Below are 25,737 nucleotides of genomic sequence, written 5' to 3' on the forward strand. Positions count from 1 at the left end.
GCCAAATGACATAAAAAGTGACTATAATTCAGAACTGATCATTTAGCACACATAAACGTTTAGCTGTATGTAATAAGCATTTATCTGGCAAATGACAGGAAAAGGTCCAGGAAAAGGATCTGGAGTAGGAATGTTTAGTTTTTCTACAAAGACTGTAAGAAAAGCCTGAGTCCTTTTCTTCACTTACGATCAATGTAATGTTAGTTACAACTTCTTTTTGCCCATGTGTAAAATTAAGAAAGAGATCTACACCTAAGAAGTTATTTGAAACAGGAGGAAATTTCACTCTTGGAAATCCCTGCTGAACTGAACACACTAAGTATCTTAATCCAATACTTGACTAAATCATATTTCTATTCGTTATCTCCTCTCCCTCTAGAGTTTTTTAAAGATAACATGTAGAATTCAGGTCTTTGCTTCTTTCATCATTGAATCTTTCCAGTATTACTCCTGACAACATGATAGTGCCTTGATTAATTACATATACCTGAGGATAAAACGTTTTATATAACAAATAGCATAATGAACAAATGGCATAATTTCCATACTTGCCTTTTCTGTAAACATTTAGTAATCCTCTACTATGCACAAGGCATTGCCGGCTACTTTGTATACATTTTCTGTGATCACAATTCTACAAAGCATTACCTCTATTTTATACAAGAGGCAACTGGGGCTTACATAAGCATTATCAAACAGTGCAAGGTACAAACTAAATTCAGGTTTGGCTATGAAGATCTCACTGTTTCCATCATGTATTAATAATTAAGTTTGCTTTTTAACTAATTTGAGAAAAGTCTGATAATGCGTTGACCTGAATTTAAATAATTAAAACAAATTTACTAAAACATAAGCAGTTGAGACCAAAATACTTCAGTAGTATCAATTCAATAAGCAAATTTAAATTGTAAATTATTTAAATTGTAAATTTGTTTTCTAGGAGCAATTTAATTTGTCCTCCACTTTGAAAGTAATAACTTATAATTGCATAAACTATAATAAATGGAAGCTATAAAAGGAAACAGACAAATTGAAAAGGATACAAAAATGTTTAACAATCATAAAAGAACTCAACTACAAGAAAAAAGCAAGTAACTGTCCCAAAAAAAGGGCATTTCTAGAAAATAAGCTCCAATAAAAAGGATGTAAAGTTCTATATACACAACTTTTCCTTTATGATAAACGAACCCTGGAGCAAGGCTGAGTTTTGAGTATTATTCCTGAGAACACACGGCATTTACAATCAAAACTGTTTCTAACACTATGTTTTCATACACAAGGTTCTTTCCTACATACAAAATAAAAGGTAACTTGTGATGCTTTAAAAATGTATTCTAGTTCTCCAGTAGTCAACAGTATCTGAGCAGGACAAAGAGATACCCTTAACATTGTGAAATGAGTCTCCACAATTATGAAGTTCCCTAGGACAGCAAGTCTTTATAAATGAGAACACACACACTGAACGACCAGCCAAAATTAACCCAACCCTTATTGTCTGACCTCACTATCAACACTCACTCTTCACCTAAATATCTTGCCATCTAAAACAACACAAAGTAACCAAGGTGCAGTACTGCCAGCCTTCCCACTAATAATGTAAAATTTCACGAGGTTATTATTGAATGATGCTGGAGAACTGCTCCTAAAAGACTGATGACCAACCGGCCCTTCAAAACAGACTATGATCTCCTCAAGAAATAAAGAGCAGAACATAGAAAAGTAAGTAAAAACCTTTTTTTTTTTTTTTTTTTGGCCAAAGGACCATGATAAATGATCCCTGTGAAATTCACCCATAAAAGATGCAACCTAATACCACTATATAGTTTTATGGCAAAAATGATACTCCCCAAAACCACATTTATCCTCTAAGAACTTATAGGTATAGCTGTGATGGTAAATAAATTTTGTTAGGAACAGATTAAACTTTAATTTCCCAATTGTTGGTTTGTTTCAAAATAAAATTATAATTTCCCCTCCATTATTTGGCACAGAATTTGGGTTCCTGAAAAGTGGTCTTTTTCCACAATCACCTTCAAGTAAAAATGCAGGAAGTAAAAAACAACAATGGTTATTTGTTGCCCCGCAGAAATAATTTACATCTCTGGAAGATGAGAAGAGATCTGATAAACTGCTCCATATGCCTCACTTAGAAAACCAAAAATTTATAAAAGCAAAGTAGAAAAGAATTCTAACTCCTACTTTCAAACTTTACATACCATGACAATTTTTCCTTCACAGGAAAATCCATACGATTAATTCCATGTTCTTTAAGCCAAAGCTAAATATCTTCTAAGTATGTGGTATCTACAACAAACTCCAACTCAACCACTTCCCACACCTGCACAAACCATAGCAATCTTTAGTTGCAAAGATTTAGGTAGAAAAAGTAAAAATGTACACATCAATGAACAGATGTAATTCTTCACATTCTTTTTAGGAAGTCTGTAGCCTTAACAGTGGCAATTTCTAAATCTATCCAGGAATAGATATCATTAATCTGATAGTTTTTAGACTTTAAGTTGGTTTGAACTACTAAAATAAGGGCTACCTAGGATACAATGGCAGCAATATAGTACCTGAAGTACAGCACAGTAATACTTCAGTGTTTATCATACCTCACACATGGACCTAGGCGGTAAATTTGAAAGCTAAGGCAGATGAAACACACATACTCACCACCTGCCCCTAAGAAACTATCGCCCTGACCCAGGGAGTTCCCACTTGGCCTTAGTGCTAACTCACCTACCTTCTTCCAACAGAGTACTGCCTCTTTTGCAGCACAGTAAGGATCATACAAAAATAAAGGTATACCTTGTCCAATAGACGCCACAGACTCTGAATGAACAAAATACCAAAACATGGGTAATTTTAGCTTTTATATTTTTTGATCTTGGGTCAAGTACAAATCAAACTGTAAAATAAAAAGGTCTCATAACACAAACCATGTGTTCCTGAGCAAATTGGTTTTGTTGGTTTTCTTATATGAAAAATAAGAAAGTTGAAATAACTATTAAGATGTAGTATCTACAATCTAGAAGTTCTGGATTTATAAAAGTTGTTTAACTTACTTAGCTGTTCTTTCCAGGAAGAGGTAGCAAATCTCTTCTCTAATTTCTCTAATCTCTCTAATTTGAAAAACCATTTAAATTTTTTTTGCAACACTGTATGTGGCAGGGTCCAAGTCCAACAGTAAGCCCAAACTCAGAGCCCTCCATTTCTGCCTTCAAGGAATTTATAGGCTAGAAAATACATGCCATGTACACACACACGTATACACACACACATGCACACACACACACACACACACACACACACACCAATATAACACATAAAGCGAAAACCAAAAGAGAGGTGTTCTAAGCAACACTGGGTCTCCTCTAGTTGGGAAGACTGGATCTTTGACACCACTACCTGGACAAAACGGGAAGAAATGGCATTCTAGGCAGAGAAGAAACACCAGTACAAAATTAGGCATATTTATGGAACAGTCCCTTTACTGTGGCCTGAGACGGGGAGTAATGGGAGACGAGGCTTTTTGTAAAGGTTGGAACTTGGGCCACAGAATACCTTTCTAAAAGCCTGAGACAGACAATATGAATTTAATTTGAAAAGCAAAGGAAAATCCCTTCAGTGCCATAATCCAAACTGCACATTAAGATTAATTTTAATCTGCTGTGACACATGAGGACCTAGTGAAAGGAGTTCTGGTGACAAGCTAGGAGTCCCTAGACAGGGGTGAACAAGACGACGGAGACGCTGTTTCTACTGGTGTGCTCTACGTGATGTTCCCTACACTTATAGAAAGACGTGTACATTTACTCTTCTTTAAATACAAATATGGTTTGAAAATGATAAAAGTTATCCTAGGAAGAGTTAAAAAATCATCTGAAACACACACTATTTAATGTATCATGATTCTATGACACTCTTATTCTTTAAAATAATATTCTGTTCAGTTTTTTCTGAAGAGTATTTTTGCAACCACATCAAATACCTAAAAAGATTGTAACTCAGTAATTTGGAAATAATCACAAATAAATATATTCAATTTATTAATTTTAGCATTGTTCACAGTTGCAGTACTTTAGGGGTACCTTGTTTTTAACTATTTGGGATTAATAATATATACTGAGGATTACTGCTGTCATTAAAATAATGTAGAATATTTCTGCAGGAAGACTCTAAGGAAAGATTACAGAACTGAATGTGCCAATAACTACCAGACACATACACTCTATTAAAATACACACCCAAATCATTCTGTGTGATGTCTGTTCTTTCACACGCCTTCTGAATTTTCTACAGCACACATACACAGTATCGCCCTACGTAACCAGTAAATCTAGCAGAATTATCTAGTGGTATTTCTGCCTGTATGTTCTTCTCCAACTTCTGTCAGGTCATCTTTACCCAACTTAACAGTTTTTGGGTTCTTCTCCAAACCAACTTTTCAAGACTTGCTATCATTTATCATTCCAGGTTCTAAAGGCTCTGTATTTCATTTATAATAAAATTCAAACTCAATGTCTTCTGCAATTTGGCCCACAGAATGTAAGAACCAGAGAACCTCAAAACTGGAACCCTACAAATCATGCAAACAAGAAACTAACAACTGGGGCTGGGGATTTAACTCAGCGGCATAAGTGCCTGCCTTGCAAGCAGGCAGTCGTGAGTTCGATCCCTGGTACCGATAAAAAGGAAAAAGACAAAAAAAAAAACCTAACAACTAAAAAATTAAAAGGGTAAGTTTGTAATCATGACTCAAATAAAAAATATACCAGAAGTTAAAATCCCAAAATACCATCTCCCAATTTTGTCAAATTGTAAGATAAATTACACCAGGTTGCCAGGTCCTGTAAAATCTAACATGGTAGGTTAGGATTACAGCAATCTGTATTTTTTAGAAACATGAGGTGTCTCCTACTCAGAGAAGTTTGAAGAAACTTGAACTAAATCTTTCTAAATCTCGTATATTCTTTAACGACATCAATCCTGTCTTTCAACTATTGTACTATATATTCTTCAATACAGAAAACCTTATCTTTTTAGGGTTTATATCACCTACTACCATCCACCCAAACAATCAATTCTCTGTACCCTTTGACTATGTTGATCCAAGTTTTCCACATAACCCCAGAAATCAAACACCATGATATTTCACAAGTATTCTACTAAGCAAAATAGAAAATATGAATATATAATAGAATAAGCATTGCTAAATAGCAGCCTTAACCTAATGAGATCAAATGTCTTTAAAAATGTGGCCTTAAGTACATTTTTAAGTTCACATAAACCCTATACTAGGTTTCTCCTGCTGTCATACACTTCAAAAAATGAGGGAAAATTCATCCATGGCAGCTTCACCTTGTCAGTGATTTTCAACTTACATTTTACTCTATAAATCTACAATCCTAAAATGAGCTGCTAATAAAAACACTAAAATATAATTTAACCACTCAATCAGACAAAAACAAATGAAGTTGGTTTACTGACCAAAAGAGCCAAAGACAAGTACCTGAAAAATACTGGGCTATTCCACTTATTACAAAGTAGGGCTCCCAAAATATTCAATAACTCACTGATTAAATATAGACTACAATCAATCTAACTTTCTTCTGCCTTAAACATCACTAAATTAGCAAAGTAATTAAGAATTATTAAATGGCATTATAAATTAATAGAGGCAAAAAGTAACTTTTCATCTATTTTAAAAGTTGTATTTATCATCATTAGTATTTTTACTTATCAAAACCTAGTGTTACCTACTTATCCCTTCACTTTTAACACTGATAGTTAGAAGGATAAAGACATAAAATCCTCTTAATTAAGTTCATATGTGAGAAAACCATAGATAAAACTCCAAAGGCATATTATTTTTCCACACTTTATAAATGGAAAACCTAATGTCTCAATATGAACTCAGTATGAATTCACCTTTTCCCCACTTTTTTAGTCAACAGTTTTTAAAAGGACATTGTGAAAGTTACTATAATTAGCTCAAAATAGTGCTTTTAGCAAATTATCCCAATCCTGCTAATAATTGTTTTTTTAAAAAGTAACATTTTCAACAATTTAAAAACTTGAATGTAACCAGAAAACCTTCTCTATGTGGAATATCTATTTAGGCTACTTAAAAAATAACACTAATAATTTATAAGACAATCTATGTGCTCAGATATATAATGTATCACCTCTTAATTTCAGAATGGCACATAGTCATCTACATAATAAAATACTGTTAAATTATTCATTACACTCAGTATCTTACCACTCACAGGATTAAAATTCTTACACAATGATCCACTGAGATTTGAAAGGATCTGGGCTTTCACAGGGGAGGAAGGGATCAAGGCGACTTGTTATTACAAGGACAAAGGTTAGTGAATTTAAATACCGACATGCATTTAATACTACGTTTGAACAAATTCAAGATACATAAAAATATAATTAAAAAGCAGCTGATAATGTTTAAAGGTTCAAGTCAGATTTCCAAAGGAAAAAAGCTTACTGCAAAAGCAATTATCTTGCCACCTACAAACCTCTGGATAGAATTTCTACTACACCAAGTAAGCTTTTTTAAAATAGTCACAGAAAATATGTCATCATAGACTACAAAGATAGTTACAGATATTTATCACACCAAGGTGACCAACAAATGAAATACATTAGACCTACACTGTTCACAATACGCAAAATTAACAGAATAAAACCTGCACAACAAGACTGAAGAGACTAAATCGAAGACCAGGGAAACAGGACAGCATGACATTTTCTAGTACACAATCAACGGCAAAAACAGATCAGAGAACTGTTTTAATTCCTTAGCCTTCCATCTTTCACAGGTTTCACTTTCAGTCCTAAATATATCTAAATGTAAAGCTGACTCATTGAAATATATTACTGGTTATACATAAAAACTGAAAAGATTAAAAAGCAGATATACCCTTGTCCTTCCAATTTTTCTTCTGACCGTCCATCTCTTGTCACAATCTGCCCTCCAGCTGTAATTATCAATTATGCATACCAACAGAAAAGCTGTAACCGCAAAAATCTAGTCCCTGAGACATGAAATACCCGTTTCCTCAACCAAAGTCTGCAGTCTCCTCTGCTGCACAACTGCAGCAGGGCTGAAGTCACCTGACGTCTTCTGGGTGTGGAGCTGGCTGACGCAGTGCAATCTGTAACTAGGCTACTAATACTCAGAATTAAGGCCTTCCTTCTATCTGTGTATTGTTCTAGTCTTTTGCTTGTTGCTCATAACAAATGGAGCTGCATTTGTGGGGAAGGGGCAGGCTATTACATGACAGGGGTATTCTTTCAACAGAGCTAACAACTGAATATATTTGAAATAGACATAAAGCCATAAGCATGTTTTTTTTTTCCTTTTTTTAAACAGATGGTTGGACCATGTGCTTTGTTTCACTGAAACTCTAAAAAACAACAATAACCTGCTAGGATAAAAATGGATTGATCCAAATAAGTACAAAAGCTTAAATTTCAAGCTTGAGAAGTGCTATGTCTTTTCTTACTCTAAGTTTATTAAGACTTCAAACATTCAGAATTTTGCACCTTTTAAAAAAGGCAAGAGCAGAGAATCAAAGTAAAACTGTTTATTAAATTTTTATTACTTTAAAAGATACATTTTAATTTCAGAATCTAATCTTTTTTCTTTTTTTACAATTAATGGAAATCCAAACATGTAGAAACATATACTTCATCTACTCCAATTCAATCCTTTTAATAATAAACTTACTACTGTGCAGATATTCAATGCAACTTTAGCTTAGGAGGAAATATTAACAGACTATAAAATTGCCTTGGGAAAATCAAAATTCTGATAAACCTCAAAATAAATCTACTTACAGCATTTGTAAAATTTTACACAAATTTATAAAAACTGGCACTCAATTCAGTGCAGATTATGTCGTTAGTTTCATTAGTTTAATCTGATGCTAGTATCTGTAGTAAATGACAAATTGTAAAGAACATTTAAAATGAACGGCATAACAAAATATTTTAAGATATATAGCCTAAGTACAAAAGTACATCTTGATACATCAAGATACATCTTGAGACTGTAGCTACACTGAAAAAGGAGATTTTTCTGAATTTCTATAAAACTGGACTACCAATCTTGCACATTCCTTAATAACTGGCCTAAATACCAATGACTCATTACTCATTTCTTTTGCTATCTGTTCTCCAACTCCAGTTTTAAACAAAGGAAAATTGTTTTTAGAAGTAGTGGTATTCTCAGAACAAAAGTTAATATTTAATTTTAAACTTTATTCACAGAATCCATGAATATTTGAGGGACTTGTCACAAGTCTCATCCTGGCTGAAACTATGTGGCCATCTTCACCTAACAATTTACAACCCCCAACTATTCAGTAAGTATGAAACACTTCCAGAGCTCTTTATAATGAGCCCCCGAAGATCAAGGGCAGGGAGTATAGCTTAGTGTGGAAAGCTTGCCTCGCATGCTCAAGGCCCTGAGTGTGATCCCAGCACTGTAAAACCATAAAACAAAACAACAGCGGCAACAAAAAACCAAGAAGGCCAAAAAATACCGTGTGAATGAAGTACTAAAACAGCAAGCAAACATGATTTTCTAGTTAGAGATAACTGCACTATTAGGCGAAAAAAAGACATTTCTGCAGGAAAGGAATTTAACATTAATACGATTATCTTTTGTATTAATTTATTTTTGCCAATCATGGTGGCACATGCCTACAATTCCAACACTCCAAGAGGCTGAAAGAAGAATCATAAAGTCAAGCCCAATCTGGGCAATTTAACAAGATCTTGTCTCAAAATTTTGAAGTGACAGGGATGTAGTTCATCGTGCAAGCCCTGGGTTCAATCCCCGATACACACATACTGAGAATGTCAAAAGTGTGCAGTAACAGTCACTCACCTAAACATTAGAAATGCTTAATAGTGTCCTGGACAGATTAAAATTCCAAAGAACTACACTTTAAACTCAGTAAACATTTCAACCCTGCAGAGTTCTTTTAATTTTTATAGTCTTTGCGATGTAGGCTACTAAGTATGCAGGGAAAATTAGCCCATGGAAATCAACTGGCATTTTGCCCATTTAGTTCTCACCAAGTTTTAAAACTAGAGTTTTCAATTTGGTTACCTAAGCACGGAAATGCTTCAATTTGAAAAGCTGAAACAACAAAATTTTTATCTGCATACTTTATGGATCGTATTTTCACTGAACGACCATTGTAACAAGTTAAAGGGCATAAATCAATTTAAAATTTATCGTTTTCTTCAAATACCTATTATTTTAAAAAATGAAATCTTGCAAAATGATCCCCTATTTGAGACAGCACCTTATTTTCCCTTAGAAGTAAAGGCTCCCAAAGGAGAAGCTGCACAAGACTCCTTTTTTATGCAGGTAAACAAAAAGTGTCTAAGTCCTGCTGCATATTGCAAGGGGATAGTAATAAGAAGGTGAAAGTATTACTCTTTTCTGATCAGAAAATCAGTCTTAAAAACAATGTTTGCAACAGAAGTTCAAAAAGTTCATATTTAACAGCCTCCCACTGTTCAAGATTATCCCCGCATGTGGCCTTTCCTGAGCACTATGAAAACTAAAGATCAAGATACCCCCACATACATCCCTAACTTCTTTACAAAGGGCACTGTGCTTTTTAAGTCATTTCCTACTAAAGAATACAAAATTTCTAAATTCTAAGTTCTCAGAAAGTGCATGTGTGTGTGTTTTGTGTGTAATGTATTCAGAGAGTAGCACAGGCAACAATAAATAAGCCATGTACCTGCCCTGTTCAGCTCTTTCCTAAGATATTCTTCCTTTTCTATTTCTTTCTTCTGTCTGCCAGAAAACTCCAGAAAAATTCAAATTTTTGTTATGCCTTATTTTCGTTACTATGTTTAAATAAATGGGAAATGAGGTAAGAAAGAAGTAGTCATTTGTATTGAAAGTGCTAAGTTAGAAATTACTCATGTACTGTCATTCTTGATAGTGAAACTTCTAGCCACAGAAACAAACCTTCTTTGTTAATATGAATCAATTACAGCTTCACAGTTTTAAACTTATTTCAAACTTTATTCAGAACTACAGAAAGGTGGGAAATTTAACATTCCTCATTACTGAGCATCAGTAAGCAATTTAAAAGTCCACCATATGCTGTAATACAACGCCCCCTACGGACTGAATTCCAGTACTTCAACACTGCTGAAATGAATCTCAGGAAATGGAGAAAGATTATAACCCACAAAATGAGTGCAGTACAACTTACGTGACAGAAAAATGAGTACTTTTGAAGTCTATAAACAATTTCACAGCAGCTAAAATGAGTACTAAAATTCCCAGAAAAACTAAAAAATACTACAAGAACTGATTGTGAGCATCAGCATTTATTTAGTTCTTGTAGTATAGTCCTAAAGTCTCAAAGCATTTCTGAATTCAGAATTCAAAAATTAAGTCATAAAGCTCTGATGCAGAACTTCTAAAACTTAAGTTTTGATTAAAATACAAAGATTCGAGAAAATTGAGGTCATTTCAAAATGTTTGTAATAGCATGACTCAAGCATTTTATTCAGTACAAGGTCAAAATTCAAAATCATTTACAAAAATTATCTTTAAAGTCTTTTACAAGAGTAAAGCACATATATGTAGCTCACTAAATGCTTCTGTTCAACTGAAAAAACTAAATTACATATGGTCAGTTATGCAGTATTCCACAGAACTGGTTTCCTATTAACACTAGATGGCACCAACACCCAGTGGATAACAGGTATTCTCAGTGTTCTGGTCCTTCCACAGGAAGGTGGCCTGGCACCAGAGAAGCAAATCAGAGCATGATGGCTAACAGGAAAACACCACCATCAACAAATTGGCATGTAAGACCAAATGATCTCTAGCCAGAATTCAAAATCAGTTTTAAACAGATCAGAATTAAATGTAAAAAGGAAAAAGTATAAAGACACAGATTTGTAAAAAAAAATTAAAATGTCCCCCATATAATGAAAAATAAAATCTTTTAGAAAATTGAAACAAAATGTAAAATGACAAGTTTGCACTGTATATATATGAACATAAAATCAGAAAAAAATGAACTACTAAATGTAAAAATGGTCAAAAAGTTCAAATGAGCAATTTACCAAAAATAGCCAATAAATATACAGTATATGTTCACATTCACCAATAATCAAGGATCAAAACAACAAGATACCACTTTCACCTATCAAACTGGTAAGAATTTTTTAAAAACCCAACCATAAATTTTTGGAAATACACCTACGGGGGAAAAAAAAACCTGGGCATGGTGGCACGTGCCTGCAAACCCCACACTCTGGGAGGCCGAAGTAGGTGCTCTATAACTTCAAGTCCAATCTGGACAATTCAGTGACTTATAGAAACATTATCTTTATGTGAAAAATATAAAAGGGCTAAGGACAAGCTCAGTATGAAGCAGGGAAAAAGTTAGTTTCTGAATTTTATATAATGTGAAAATGTCATCTCAACACAACAGTATCAATCGGTGATGGTAAGAAAGAAGTCGTCATATTGTTACAGGGTGAAATTGGTACAATTTTTCCGGTGGACAACTTTTGTCAAAACTCTTAAACATGTTCATACCCATTAACCTAAAACTTTATGACCAGTAGTTGTGAAAAAGAATTCAGGTAAGTAAAATATCTATAAATATAAAGAAATTAGGAGCAACAGCATTATTTATAAATTTAAAAAAAATTTAAGGATCTGACAACAGCAAGCTGACTGCTTAAACTATATCCGTACTAGGGGACCTTATAAATTATGCAGCAGAATGTTTAAAGATACAAAAATGTTTGCATAAAAAATTGCTAAAAAATTTTGAGTATATAAACAATATTCAGAACATGATCCCAGCATAATAAGTAATTATACTAATGAAGTACACATGTACTGGAAACAAATTAGAATATATTCTAAAATTTTTATAAAAACATCGTAAGTTTTCCATCTCATTCTGTATTTTTCCAATTTGTACAGTGAGTGTAACTCCAGATTATTTCATGAGCAGTTGCTCTGACCTCACTGATGATAGGTCCTTGAGGGAAATTCCTACTACTCAAACCACCGAAACATTTTCCCAAGGAGGGTAAAAAGCCAGATTAGAGTTTACGTCTGTAAAATACTCACATTGGAATTATTTTAACCACACTTATCTAATGGTATCTACCTTTAATAGTACATATATATTCTCAATCTGTACTAGGTCTACCGTAAGCTATAAAATATATCGCCACTAATTTAACAAAGTCGTTTCTTTCAAAAAGTGATCCCTTTTATTAACAACAGTCAGGTAGCTAGTTCAGCCACATTGTACATTTTACTAATAACGTCAGTTAAAGGCTTCTGTGGTGAAGAGGAATGAACACACAAACTGTTATGTTCAATCACGAGAAGGGTTATGGGAGGGGGATTTTCAAACAAATCTTGGAATTCTTTTATGAAACGTGTAGTCTATTATAGTTACATAAGGAAACCACTGTAGAACTATTTTAGACATACCACAGGATTGAAAATGAGTAAAGTATGGTGGTGTTAGGAATCAGGGCTCTCACTATTCAAATAGACAAAAAATGTACAAAGAAAAAACTTTATGGGAATGGATTAGAACTACAGATATATATACACACATATTCATACATTTCCTAGGTCTGTCCACTTGAAGAGCTAAATCAGAAAAACTTCCACACGCATGCCTATATTTTGTTATGGCAGAAAGAAATGATCCCATTCTAACCCCTCTTCTCCACAAAGAGGTGCCACGTCCTTCAGTCAAATCAAAGATCCCCTCAATAGCATACAATTTACCACCAAAATAAGTACAGTTATCAACTGTGAACTATGATGGGATAAACTAGAAATTCACAATTTCACTTTTGCTCACAGCAGAATGCCAAGAGTCAACTAATAACATGGAGTTGAAAAATCCATCATTTTGAAACCACTGTGGTAAAAATTAGAACAAGAATCATCAATGAACACTAAATCTAGGAAGGCAGATTTTGATGGGGAGCAAGATACTTACATGGTCTTGAAGTATAACCTACAGAATGTTTATTAATTTTATTTATTTTTTAATTTTATTTCGTACTATATATATTTTTTTCTAGAAATACTGTATTATTGGTTTATTAATTTTAAAGGAGAAAGTAGAAACCAAGGATTACCTCAACCAGATGGTAAAAATTAACTTCACCAATAAGGGACTAAATCAGAGCAATACCTCCAGATGTACTACAAATGAGAAGGAAACTATCTGATGTACATGGTATTTTTTGATCATGAACCCATAGCCTCAATCTAACTACTAAAAAACACTGGACAAATCCAAAATGCAAAATGTTCTGTTAAAGTGAGAGAGATGCTCTTTAAAAATTTTTAATGTCATAAGAGATAAAAAATGGAAACATTTCAAATTAAAAAACCCAAAAGAAACATGACAACTAAACACAATACTTGGTCCTAGACTTATCTAGAAAGGGGAAATATGATATAAATGACATTATTAAGTGAACAAACAAAATTGGAACGTGGTAAGACAGTTAAGCTGGCTGGTCAGCGTGCCTGGCTGGAGAGTAGCTATGGGGTTAGTAAAGCACACCTCTGGGTGTATCTGAACAGGCCATAGAGAAGTGACCTTGGGCACTAGAGAGCTGACTGAAACACAGTGAATATTTAAAATAAAAAACTTATGACAGTAATTGACATTATCAAGAATGTTGGAATAACTAAAGGGGGAATATTTTGAGGGGCATTAATGGCAATGCATCTTTTATTGCAATACCTTTTTCTAAATTGAACATTTTTTTGATCACATGTGGTGAAATATTCATGGCAATTTTATAAACTAAAAACATTACAGTGTGTCCTCATCCACCTTATTCAAGGATCTGGATTGTACAATTTCTAGTTCTTCCCCAAAGTCAAATAACCATAAAAGGTAAAATGTTTTTTAATTAGTTCAAGATATCAAAGCAGCCACCACAACTAAAAACACAAAAGAGAACTTCCAGAGCTGCTTCCGAAAGTGGCGAGAATGTGCATGTCCCAATCACACGGGAATGTTTTGAGGAGGATTCATGGCAATGTGTTTTTAGTATAATTAACGTTTTTAAACTTGAGCATTCACTTTACTTTTCAGCTGGCTGCTGGCGCCTTTCTCCCTGGCAGTGCCGCCCTGCTCCGCTTCCTGGCTTCCCCAGGTTTGAGCAGCTTTCCTCCTCCAGGCCCTTCTGCCACGCAGTTTCTGCCTTGAAGCCAGTCAACCTCCTCAAAATGTGAACCAAACTAACCTTCCCTCCTTAAAGTTTTGGGTATTAGGTCTTTCGCCCAGTGATAGGAAAGGTGACATACATAGGGATAGTGATCAGAAAACTATCAATGTGAATGTACTAAGTGAATAGCTGTACTGTTACGAAATTTGAACTATTTAGGGATAAAATGCCAAAGGCATAACTCACTTCAAATGGTTCAGAAAAATAATACATGGTAAAGCACAGAGCGTAAAATGTTATGGGCGAATTCAGATGAAGGGCAAAAGGTGATTTTTGTATTTTTAGTTTCCCAACTTTTTCTAAAAATGGAAGTTATTTGCAAACAAAAATTGAACTTAAAAAAGCAATTAGCTTTAAAAAAAAGAAAAACGATCTCAAATGATACCATCAGTTTTTATCCTGATTAATGTCAGTCAAGGATAATTAGCAACTAACATAAAAGAAAGTCTTCTCTAGCATAGATTGGTTTTTCGGTTTAGTTCTAAATAAACCTAAATATTCCTTTGCAATTATTCACACATGCCCAGTCTGCAAATGCATCTATGTGCCTAACTACAAGTGAGTCTGTGCAGATACTGATCATAATATTCATTAAAATAGAATCTGGAAAACTTTTGTCATCTACGTATAAATTATTAACGTTTGTTTACTGATGGTCACTATCTATACGTTACACAAATCAACCTCCATGAAGTTATCTGTAACAATTACTGTCAGTGGTCTTGTACTCACGGCTATTATACACTCACATCCCTAAAACTGTCATCCCTATGACAAACAGATTCCATGCATCATCCAACAAAAATATTTCAATTGTCATGTAACAGTGCCGCCCGTCAGTTAATGCCTCTTTTCACAAGTTCCACCACTTTGGCCTATACACCGTATAACAGAACACATTTATGTAAGAATTAGGACTAGTTTACCTTATACCTGTTATCTTAAAGTGAGTGGGAAACCTAAAGTGCCAATAATATAAACAAAAATGGAAAAACAAAACCGTGACTCTTTAGTCAAGACTTTTAAAGCATTAAAAAGAACATAAAATGCTGGCCCTGGATAATTAAAAACTTCTCTAAATGATGAGGTATAATGGCAGAGCAAAAAACGGATAGTGATAATTACAGACTAGAGAAAAATCAGTATATTTTAAGAACACAGCTTGTTTTAAATTCCTTTATCAGGAGGGTATGAGGAAGACCAATTTTCACTTTTTCTTGTCCAGTTTTACTTCAAAAAATTAATAAAACAACAAAGTATGTATCCTAATACCCTGATCATCTCCCTTTCAAAAATGAGCTTTCCCTGGGGCCAGGGATTTAGCTCAGCGGCATAAGCGTCTGCCTGGCAAGCACGCGGTCTCGAGTGTGATCCCCTGCTACCAAAAAAAAAAAAAAAAAAGAAATCAGCCTTCCCCAAATTAAAACTGAATTCTGCCTATACAATGTCATTTTAAAAAACAATTGAAACAGTTTAAGATAATAAATAACCCAAGGAGATTAATATTTTACAACCTAATACCTATGGGTTTTTAACGTTTAAAGGTATGCACATACTAAGCAAAAACACCCTAGGCACATTAGGGTCTCCTCTTGCTCTTATTTCAGTATATCTTACTTCAGTACACTTTTAGAAAGCTAAGAAAATGCCTTGTACCCGTTATTACATAAATCGCGATGTTTAGCTTTGTCCTTACAAATCTGCTTCCATCAGTAAGTAAAAAGTTACATGTGGACAAGATTTTGTCTTTTTTGTTTTCTCTGCCAAAAAAAAAAAAAAAAAAAAAAATCTACAGTGCTTGACATAAGTATGTTAATGTAACTACTCACCTGCTTTTAACACATGCCCATTAACAAATTAAAGTTGCAAAGCCTAATCTAACCCCACTTCTTTTATAGAAAAGAAACTGACGTCTAGCACGACCACGTGATTGTCAGTGGTGCAGCCAAGAGTAGAGCTCATGTCCCCCACTGTCTTTATTATGCCAACACTGAATTTTTGTTCCATGACTTGTAGAACACACATTTTTTGTGCATCCAAATTATCTTCTACTCCTTTCTGAGGGTCTGTAACAGCTAATACCCAAAGATTGAACTATGAAAAGATAATGTTTAAGAAGACTGAAATGCTAACTATCCTGGTTCTGAGATTGAAATATTGTATATTTACTGAATTCTCACTGTATCTTAAGTATGTATGACTACATGTCACTTAAAAGTGTTTTTTAAAATCAAAGAAAAAATGAAAGGTTGAAAAGAGAAAAGGCTGATCTAAAACTCACAAGCATTTCCTAAAATCCGACCGTCCCAGCACTGCTTCCATTTTCTTCAGCCATCCTACGCTTAACCCTTCAAGGCACCTGGTCTTCCCACAACGCTGACCTGTTGGCTCTAGGTCCCGACCTTTAGTAGGTAACTGAAGAACAGCTGACTCCCCAAATTCCTAAGAGTTCCTATCTCCTAGAGAGCTGCTGGTTTTCAGTTCTGAGAGGCAATGTTGGGGCAGGAAGAGATTTCAGGCATTTTAAAACTGCGCACAGCTCTGCTTGCTGCACGAGCTTCTAAGACACATTCTTTCACTTCTCCCTCTCAAAGCACTGGACTGTGCGTCTGAAACCCTCACTCTGTTGTGAACCCGCTTTGGTGGTGTTTACTGGCCATTCCTGCCATCTTCACTAAAACCTGGCTTTCTTGCAGACGGCTTTTCCTACAGGCTGTCTAACAGGAGGCGCTGGGCGCGTGCTCCTGCCACTCTAGACTGTTACCCAGAGCCCTTCACTGTTCAGCTGCATCACTCTATTCTTCCTTTTTGGTCTTGTCTACTGTTCTGTCAGTTGCTATAAGGGCACTTACCAAGCTCCTGTTTCTATTTCCGAATCATCTTCCCATCTGAAATCCTGTCCTCGTCCTGGGACACAGCAGTGTCCTGTGAAATGCTATTCAGTCTCCTGGCCTCACAGTGTACGTGACCTCACCTTTAGCAACCTTCACTCAAGCCCACAGCAGGCTTTCTCTTAGGGCCAAACCCTGGCCATTTGTGAGTTCAGCAACCTGAACTGTACTGCTCTAAAATCCTCAGCTGGATATCCATCCATCCATCCACCTCCTCATACCCATGATCCCATTCTGACCACAACATTCTGGCGGTCACATTTTATTCCTAACACCCTAACAAAATGACTTCACAGACCTCATTTGGACCTTAAATTCATGAATTTTCTACTGTCCTTTAACTTAAATGCCACAGTCTATCACTTCAACTATTCTTCAGCTGTTATTCTCAACTCTCTAGACCGTCCTTCCACTAGGCCACCTAACCAGGACAAACTTAATATAGCAACTGACTGTGTATGAACCCATATCCAGGCTTTCTAGCGCAAAGTCAACCTAGCAAACAAGACCGCCTCACATTCTTGACGAGCTCTTAATACAATGCCTCTGCTTCCCCAGTCAGAAAACATTTTACGTATCTATTCTACCTAAGTATGTTCCAGTTCATTTTTAGCAAGGAACCTAACAAACTCCTTTAAAGGGCAAACATTAACTATCCAGTAATACTCAACTTATAGCCACAAAACCCTAGTATTATCAGTATCTACACTTTCCATTTACTATAAACCAGCTTCCTCCTTACCTAAGGCCCCTCCACCCGAAATCTGGAGCACGTCTCATCCCCTTGGAACTCTCTACAGCGCCTCTCAAAACAAATAAAAACCCTTCATTAATTGTATACTTACTCTCTTTCCTGCTTGCTAACTCGATCTGTGTTCTCAAACTTTAAGAGTTGTCAACATTTAGTGTCCATTTTGCTCCAGTCCCATTTAGTCTTTGATCTTAACTCTGCCCATGTATACCACTTGCTATTTTGGTACTAATACTTCTTTTTTTTCTGACAAACTTCAAATCTTAACTTGTCTCTCTAGTATTTAATGTTTAACACATATTTTACTCTTAAGCTTTCCTTTCTCTTGCTTCTCCTCAGTTCCTATGTCTTTAATTTCTAGTTATAAGTCAATAGCAAATATACATATACAGTCAAGATCTCTCTCAAGAGCTTGATAATGTGTATATGTGTGTATACTCCATAATTTCTCAAAGCCCAATAGTAACATATTCAAAACTGAATTTACTTTCTCCTTTTAAACACATTTTATTTTCTCATGTTTCCTTTCTCAGTTTCTCATACTGCCATCCATGCATATACATGCCACAAATTATCCTGGAAGCATCTTTGATTTTTCCTTTTACCCTTCATGTTCATATCCTTCAAATACCAAGTTTCCATGCTCACTTTTATTACCCAAACGATCAGTGTCTCCTCTTTCCTGTAATATGGCAACTATTTCTAAAATGGTCTGATGATAGCTAGTGCTATTTCCAATAAATAAGGATTCAGTATATAAAACTACATTGTAATAGAAAAAAGTCAAATTAGAATGCTAAGTAATGTGTGCAAATCACTTTTTGAAAATCAAGTATGTGGCCTATGTAATGTCAAAAGAAAAAATGAGTATTAAAACTTTTCAGAAGAATGGCATATTACAATTTTTCTGAATAAGGACAAGAGTATGCCTAACTTTATACTTCTCACTGAAAAAAATAACGTTCTATATTAAAATATCAAAAGCATACTTCAGAACTGTTCTAAGATAAAAACAAATCTGAAAACATTTTAATATCTCTTATCTTCCTGCTATGACAATACACTGAAGAGAAGAGATACTCAAAAGTTTTTTGCAGTTCCATGGTACAATATTAAAATTACTAACAACTATGTGGAAAAGTTAAGGGCAAATGTGAGTGATAAGTCCAAGAAAAGCAGAAAAAGTACTAAAACATGTAACTTATATAGTGGACAGAATTCTAATCAATGTAATATATTAGATGCTACAAACATTGACACAAAATGTGATGGTAATTCCATGGTTACGTTAAAAGGGGGTACGAAAGCATGAAATAGTGGATAGATTACCTGATGTTTTACTCAGCTCTGCTGAAAATAGAGCAGATGGTGATCTGTCCTCTTTTTCTGTATCAGAAGGAAGTTTTTTCTCAGTGTCTTTCACAAGAACTTTAGGTTTGACTATGCTACCTATCTCTGTATGAGTTGCCAAAGCAGGAATATCTGGAGGCAGTAAGGGCACCTCTGATGTGTCAGGCCTATCTCTGGAGAACTCATCTGAGACAAGGATTTTATCTTCATCTGTAGGGTGTATGTTCTTGAAAGAATGGTCATGGGGCATTTCTGAGCATGGCAATGACTCAGCTCTGTCCTGGGCACTAGCATTTTCACTTTTGTGGGGTATTTCTAGATCACTGTATTCACTAGCTAATTTAGAAGAATCAGTTTTGGAAGTGACCAGTGTGGGAAATTCATCTATAATCTCAATTGGAGATGAATCTGAAAATGTTTCATTTTCTCTTACACTTGCTTCCTTAGAAATAAATAAGTCATCATTTGAGTACACTGCAGTGTCAAGCTCCTCCATCTGCAAAGGTATTTTCTCCTTTCTGGTCAAAGATGAAACTTCATCAGGCGACAGAGTATTTTTTGTAGTATCTAAATTAGGTTGAAAAGATTCCAAATATGGTTTTCCCCCTTCAGGTGGTAATGCACTGAGTTTTCCCACATTTTCTAGTTCTATTACTGACTGAGATGAAGTTTCTGCAAGATTTTCTTTCATGAGCATCACAGCTTCTTCTTGTTTTTGTGGAACTTCAGGTATTGAATCATCACTAAATAAGTCAACAGGTTCAGAATCAGGTGAGGAATCCTCAACTAGCTCAGAATGATCAGAGACTGGCTTTTCAACTTTTGCTATTTCTGAATTGTTGGAGAAATCTGGACTCAGGTCAGTAGAGAGCTTTGTTTCTTTAATTAAATCACATGCAATAGATATATAAGGAGCTTCTGTTTCCTGAACAGTTGCACTAATACTTTCAGGCTCTTTAATTTCTTCCTTTATTCCTGATGCTTTTTTTAGTGATACATTCATAGCCTCTTCATAGGGTGGGGGATTTTCAGGTTCATGTTTTATGTTCTCATAGTTAATTGGAGGAGCTTCTAAGGGTGGTGAACCAGGCTGTGCCACAGAAACACCAGCGTTAGGAACTAGAGAACTTGACGGTGCTTCCATGACAATGTCAGGTAAGACTGGTGAAGGAGTCGCTTCAGACTTTTCAAACGATGGGCAAAGCTGTGATACAGAGTAGAGGGACTCCTGCATAGCTTCCGATGTTTGCACTAGATCCATTTTTGTTTCATAAGCAATTTTTGTACCTGTGGCTTCATTAAATTCACTTTCACATGCTTCTTGGACTAAATCCGGAGTTAAGCCTTCCGGCATGGTTGCCGCCACTTCCTCAGTCACCTTTGATACACTGTCTGTTGTAACATAATCTGTCTCGGAATCTTGTGCTGCCACAAGGAAAGGGTTTGATGTTTTGGTACTAGTCTTCTCTGTTATAATTTGAGCCTTTTTTTCTTCTATTTTTTTCTCATCCGTCTTATTTTCTGAAGTATGATCTTCCAACACAGGAAAGATGTTTGCTGCAGTGCCCTCAGTTGCTGGTGGGTTAAAGGGAGCACATGTGATATACGCTCTTGAACTGTCCTTCGCAGCTTCTGGTGTACTGGGAAAAGAAGCATCATCGTTACTGCTTTCACTGCCTTTTTCATGATTTGTTTGCTCAGCGCTATCTGCAAAATCTTTCTTACCCACTTTACTTTCCAGCTTGCTTTCTAGATCACCTCCAGCAGCCAACACATCCCTGTCTCCCTTACAAGTATCTTTCACTTTCCATACTTGCTCAAATGGTTTGAAGTCTGCATATTCCTCCCTCATGGGTGCTGCTATTGCAAGTCCCATTTCATTATAATTGTCCTTTGTTTTTTCTGGTGATATTCCTTTGTCATCCTCTTGAACCAGTCTAGTAAAGGCCACAGCTGATTCCTCTTGATTACGAGGAATGGCATCGCTAACTAACTCGTCCTTTTCACTCTTCGTAACTCTTACTTCCCCAGGATTTTCTGCTAACATGGCAGATTCTGCTTTTGAAGAGCCACTGAAGGATGATCCCATTTCCGAGTATTCTAGTTCAGAATACGCTGTTAAACCTCTGTCTACAAATGGATTTTTTGCCTTCTCTGAGAACTCTTTAGAAGGGTCATTTGAAGTTTCTTGAAGTGCTCCTTCCACGGGAGATATCGCTGATAAATTACCAAGGTATTCATGTTCTTTAAAAGAAGCAGTTGAGAGAGGAGACAGAGAGGGAAGAGAAGCAGCAGTTTCAAGCAGGACAGATGGGAAATCCTCTTGACCAGCCGAAACAGTGTTACCTGGCTGCTCCTTCAAGTCCATAATTTTTTCTGTGGCCATGGACAGAAAGGAAAGTTAGAGAATGCCAGTGTTCTTAGAGTTAATGCAGTTTTATGAAAGACTCATAAAATAGTGTTAGTAAAGCCTTAATTCTTCACTAAAATGAAATGTTAATAGCATTTAATAAATACAAGTAGATTTGAATATTTTTCTGAAAATAATAAACTGTCAATAAAAGATATGCATGGCTGATGCATAGCATTTTGATTGCAATTAATACTAATGTATTTTATATTTCAAAATAGCAGAGAATTTTAAATATTTTCACAACAGAGAAATAATAATGTGTGCAGTGACAGATATACTTAACAGTCTGATTTGTGCATTTAATTGTATATGCGTACTGAAACATCACACTGCACACTACAGACTATACAATTATTTGCCAGTTAAAAAATAAATTAAAAAGCATGAGTATAGCTTCAGAGGCAATAATATGCTATGCAAAGACAAACTCAAATTTGGAAAAATTTCAGATGAAAAAAGGTTTTTAACTAGTTTGAGAGAAAGAAGATTTGAGAAGAGTTTGATTGACAGTATAGAACGAATAAAGCCTTTGGCTGTATGCAAGTAAACTATTTGAAGGAAAGCAACGGTCAATATGCAACTATAAGCCAAGAAGGGTCTACAGTCTCAATTACTAAAGAGCTTCTGCCCACTTTTCCCTTGTACACAACATACAAAATGCAAATTTCAACTTTTTCACTAGATAAACGTTCTTGGAACAATGCTACTTTACAGTAAACCCAAACTACTACTGTAAGACATTAACACAATTAAAGAGTTAAAGTTAGAATACAGAGGATAAAAGGCTGGCAGAAAGAACTTGCCTGCAGAGGAGTGTATCACAGGCTCAGATGCAGCAGGAAGAGCAAAAAGGGTCTCATCTGAAAAACAAATAGAAGATAAGCTCAGCAGGAATAAAGACAGGCTGGCAGGAGACTAAGGATAAGAGGAACAAGCAAGGGTTCAGCTTCTAAGGAGTTAACAAAAACCTCATCAACAGAGAAAAGGCCAAGACAGAAAGGAAGTGAGAAACAGCACCATTAATCCAGACAAATCATCATCTTATATTATAAAAGGCTATTTATAGAACCTGTCATTTTTCAAGAGACAATATAGCAGTTAATGTTAAACAAATTTTATGAGTCGAAGCAGTGCTCACATTTAATAGTTTGTATCCAGGACTTTTAGTCAGTTTTCACTAATTATCTTACCATAGTCAGCTAAAAATTTAAAAGATAAATTAGAATAAAATTACTTTTGTTCAATCATTTATTGGTATATATTCAATTTAGAGGAACAATTTCAGAGAACTATGAGTTTTCCCTTACATTTCCAGGTTGTCTATTCTTTCATTTTTATTTTTTTGATACTGGGGATACATCCAGGGCCTTGAAGCAACTACTCTTAACACTGAGCTACATACCCATCCCGTCTATTTTTGAGAAAAAGTCTTCTTACATTGCCCGAGTGGGACTTTAACTTTTGATCCTCCTGCCTCAGCCTCCCAGGCATGCAGCAGCATTGTTAGTAGAAACATATTAAAACGGAATGTATGTGTGCCCTGCCCCCACTCGTATGTTGCAATCCTATCCCTATGCGACAGTATTTGAAGATGGAGTTTTTAGGGAGGTGACCAGGGTCATATGAATCAATAAAACGAGTCCAATGGAATTAATGGTCTTACAGAGAGAGACACCACAAGGTTTGCTCTTTCTTCTCTCTCAACCATATGACAGCATGAGAGCACATAGGAAAATTGATATCACCAATAAATCATAAGAGATCCAAGAATAAAACCTACCAAGCCAACACCTTGATTTGAGAAACTTCTATTACTAAAGGCACCTGGTCTGATACAGTCATGGCAGCTGAGCAGACAATATGCTACATATTGATATACTAACTTTGTACAGTATCATTTTGTATGTGTAGCTAAAAGATTCTGAGCTAAAAGTCTGTGCTTTAACCAGAAAAAAAAAGTCTTTAGACTAAGACAATTTGAACAGTTTGAGGAATGATAGGAAGGTATTTCTATAGCTAAGGACCCAATGAAGACATGCTAGAAAGGCTCACCAAAACAGATACAGAGTATCATGAGTATGAACCTGTCTTTCAAGTGTATAATAAATGCACCCATCCCTCATGAACAGGAGCCCTAACTTCCCAATGAGTAATAAAGTACGTATAAATCTATATGGAACAATGTAGTGAGGGAAAAACTGAAGGTATTTAAAAGTGTCTCCTACCCTAACATAACAGGTAGGATGAGACAGTAATGCCTTAGAAGATTTCACATAGTTTTTAAAGATGATCTACTACATGGTCTTAGTTAAATTAAACAACTTCATTTGTAAAATAAGGATCAATTCCATTCAGTGAAAACAATCAGAAGCTTGCACATACTGAATTTAGGAGTCAAAAAGTAAAACCAAGTAATTTAGACAAAACCGTAAATAAAAGCTTGTTAACAAAAGAGTGCTGCTCTCATCTAGACAATACAGTTAGATACTAATTCAGAGGCCAGTCCACCTGGAACTTGGGCTAGAACATGTATTACTGTTAAAAACAGAGGGAAACATCCTATACCTGGAACTATGCCAAAAATGTAAAGTGTTTCTTTCTTAAAATACATCCTCACTTATCAAATACCAGAATCCCCCTACAGAAAAACTATATTCCTGGCACTTGACAAAGTAAAATGTTTTCAAGTTGATATTTCAAATATACATTGAATTTCTAACAAAAAAGAAAATATTCATTGTGTAAAGTGGCATTCAATCCAAATTTAATCAAAAGTACTACATGTACTTCTTGGAAAGAAGTCCAGAAGACATCACTACCATTTGAGTCTTCAAGAACAAGACTAGCACTCTCCTAATACAGCAATCATGAATCATCAACAAACTAGTTGGGCTCAAATCCGGATCTACCACATGTAACAACAGGTAACCCTGAAAAAGTTACTAAGTAACCTTTCTGGGCCTCATTTCCTCCTTTGTAAAGTAAGGGTAACATTAGTACCTACCTCAAAAGCTGTAAGAGATAGGGGAGGAAAGGAAACTAACTTGCCTACATCAGAGTGGAAAGCAAGAGAACCAAGGTTCAAAGCAACCTAACTCCCAAGACTTCATGATTTCTGTCAAACAGATATGCCTATCTGAAACATTAAAGGAGGCCAGGTACTACACTCATCCAACTTATCTAAACCCCATAGGTACTATGTCTAAGCACCTGCTCAAATTACAAACTGAAAATAATGGATCTAAGATCTGAATTCAGAGTTTACAAATCCATATTTTTTTTCTTTAGCACTCTGTAGTATTTCCTTTCCTGGACTTTATATAAGTTTAGAAGTTAAATGACTAAAATTCAGAACGTTAAAAAAAAAATCTGATCAACAACACTGTCAAATTTAAAGGCTAAAATATCTACAATTTACTTCATAAAATTTATTTTTTGTTTTGAAAATACTGATTTTAGATTCGTCTTTGTTTTTCTACAAATATCCTTTCACAAGTGAATGAATGATGTTATAACCAGGGATAATATATTAAGTAAAAAGCACAATAATGAACTCCCAAGACGTTACATATATGTATACAGATGTACACTACTAGGAGTATAAGAATGAGCAAACAGTTCCCCTTTTATGTGAACTATTCATAATGCTGAATTCTAACTGAATGAAACAAACACTGTAATCATCAACCTAATTTTTCCTATTTTTAAGACAGCCAAATATATACATATAACAATAAAAAATTAAGGTTACATAAAAACATAAGGGCATAAATTTTTAAAATAAACTTTCACTAAATAACAGATAAAGAGGAAGCCAGAACTTTTCTGTCTTTCTATTTCATTGCTACTGAATTCCATTGTTATTCTTCAAAAGAAAATTACAGGATCAGAGATTTAGCTCAGTGGCCTAAGCGCCTGGCAAGCGCAAGGTTGTGAGTTTGATCTCCAGTACCAAAAAAAAGAAAGAAAGAAAAACAAATGACTACTTTGGCCGGGCATAGTGGCTCTTGTCTGTAATCCCAGTACTT

General features: G+C 35.2%; 1 protein-coding gene across 4 annotated transcripts in view; it reads right to left on the bottom strand.

The window, feature by feature from the left end:
- Rtn4 (reticulon 4) overlaps positions 1-25,737 on the bottom strand; it is a 58,262-nt gene that overhangs the window by 17,199 nt on the left and 15,326 nt on the right. Inside the window, exons 2-3 of one of the 4 annotated variants that reach the window (XM_023564114.2) lie at positions 22,513-22,569; positions 19,276-21,672 (exon numbers count right to left, since the gene is read on the bottom strand). The exons of 1 other annotated variant lie outside the window; for it this stretch is intronic. In XM_023564114.2, coding sequence (XP_023419882.2) covers positions 19,276-21,672; positions 22,513-22,569 — 2,454 coding nt within the window. Of the gene's footprint in view, positions 1-6,943; positions 7,153-19,275; positions 21,673-22,512; positions 22,570-25,737 lie in introns of those variants that run through there. 2 more of the 4 variants (XM_063229397.1, XM_023564115.2) reach the window with 2 other exon arrangements.

The sequence above is a fragment of the Cavia porcellus genome, unplaced genomic scaffold (genome assembly GCF_034190915.1).
Source record: "Cavia porcellus strain 051 isolate PalLab524CR breed Dunkin Hartley unplaced genomic scaffold, mCavPor4.1 scaffold_18, whole genome shotgun sequence".
NCBI classification, from domain to species: domain Eukaryota; kingdom Metazoa; phylum Chordata; class Mammalia; order Rodentia; family Caviidae; genus Cavia; species Cavia porcellus.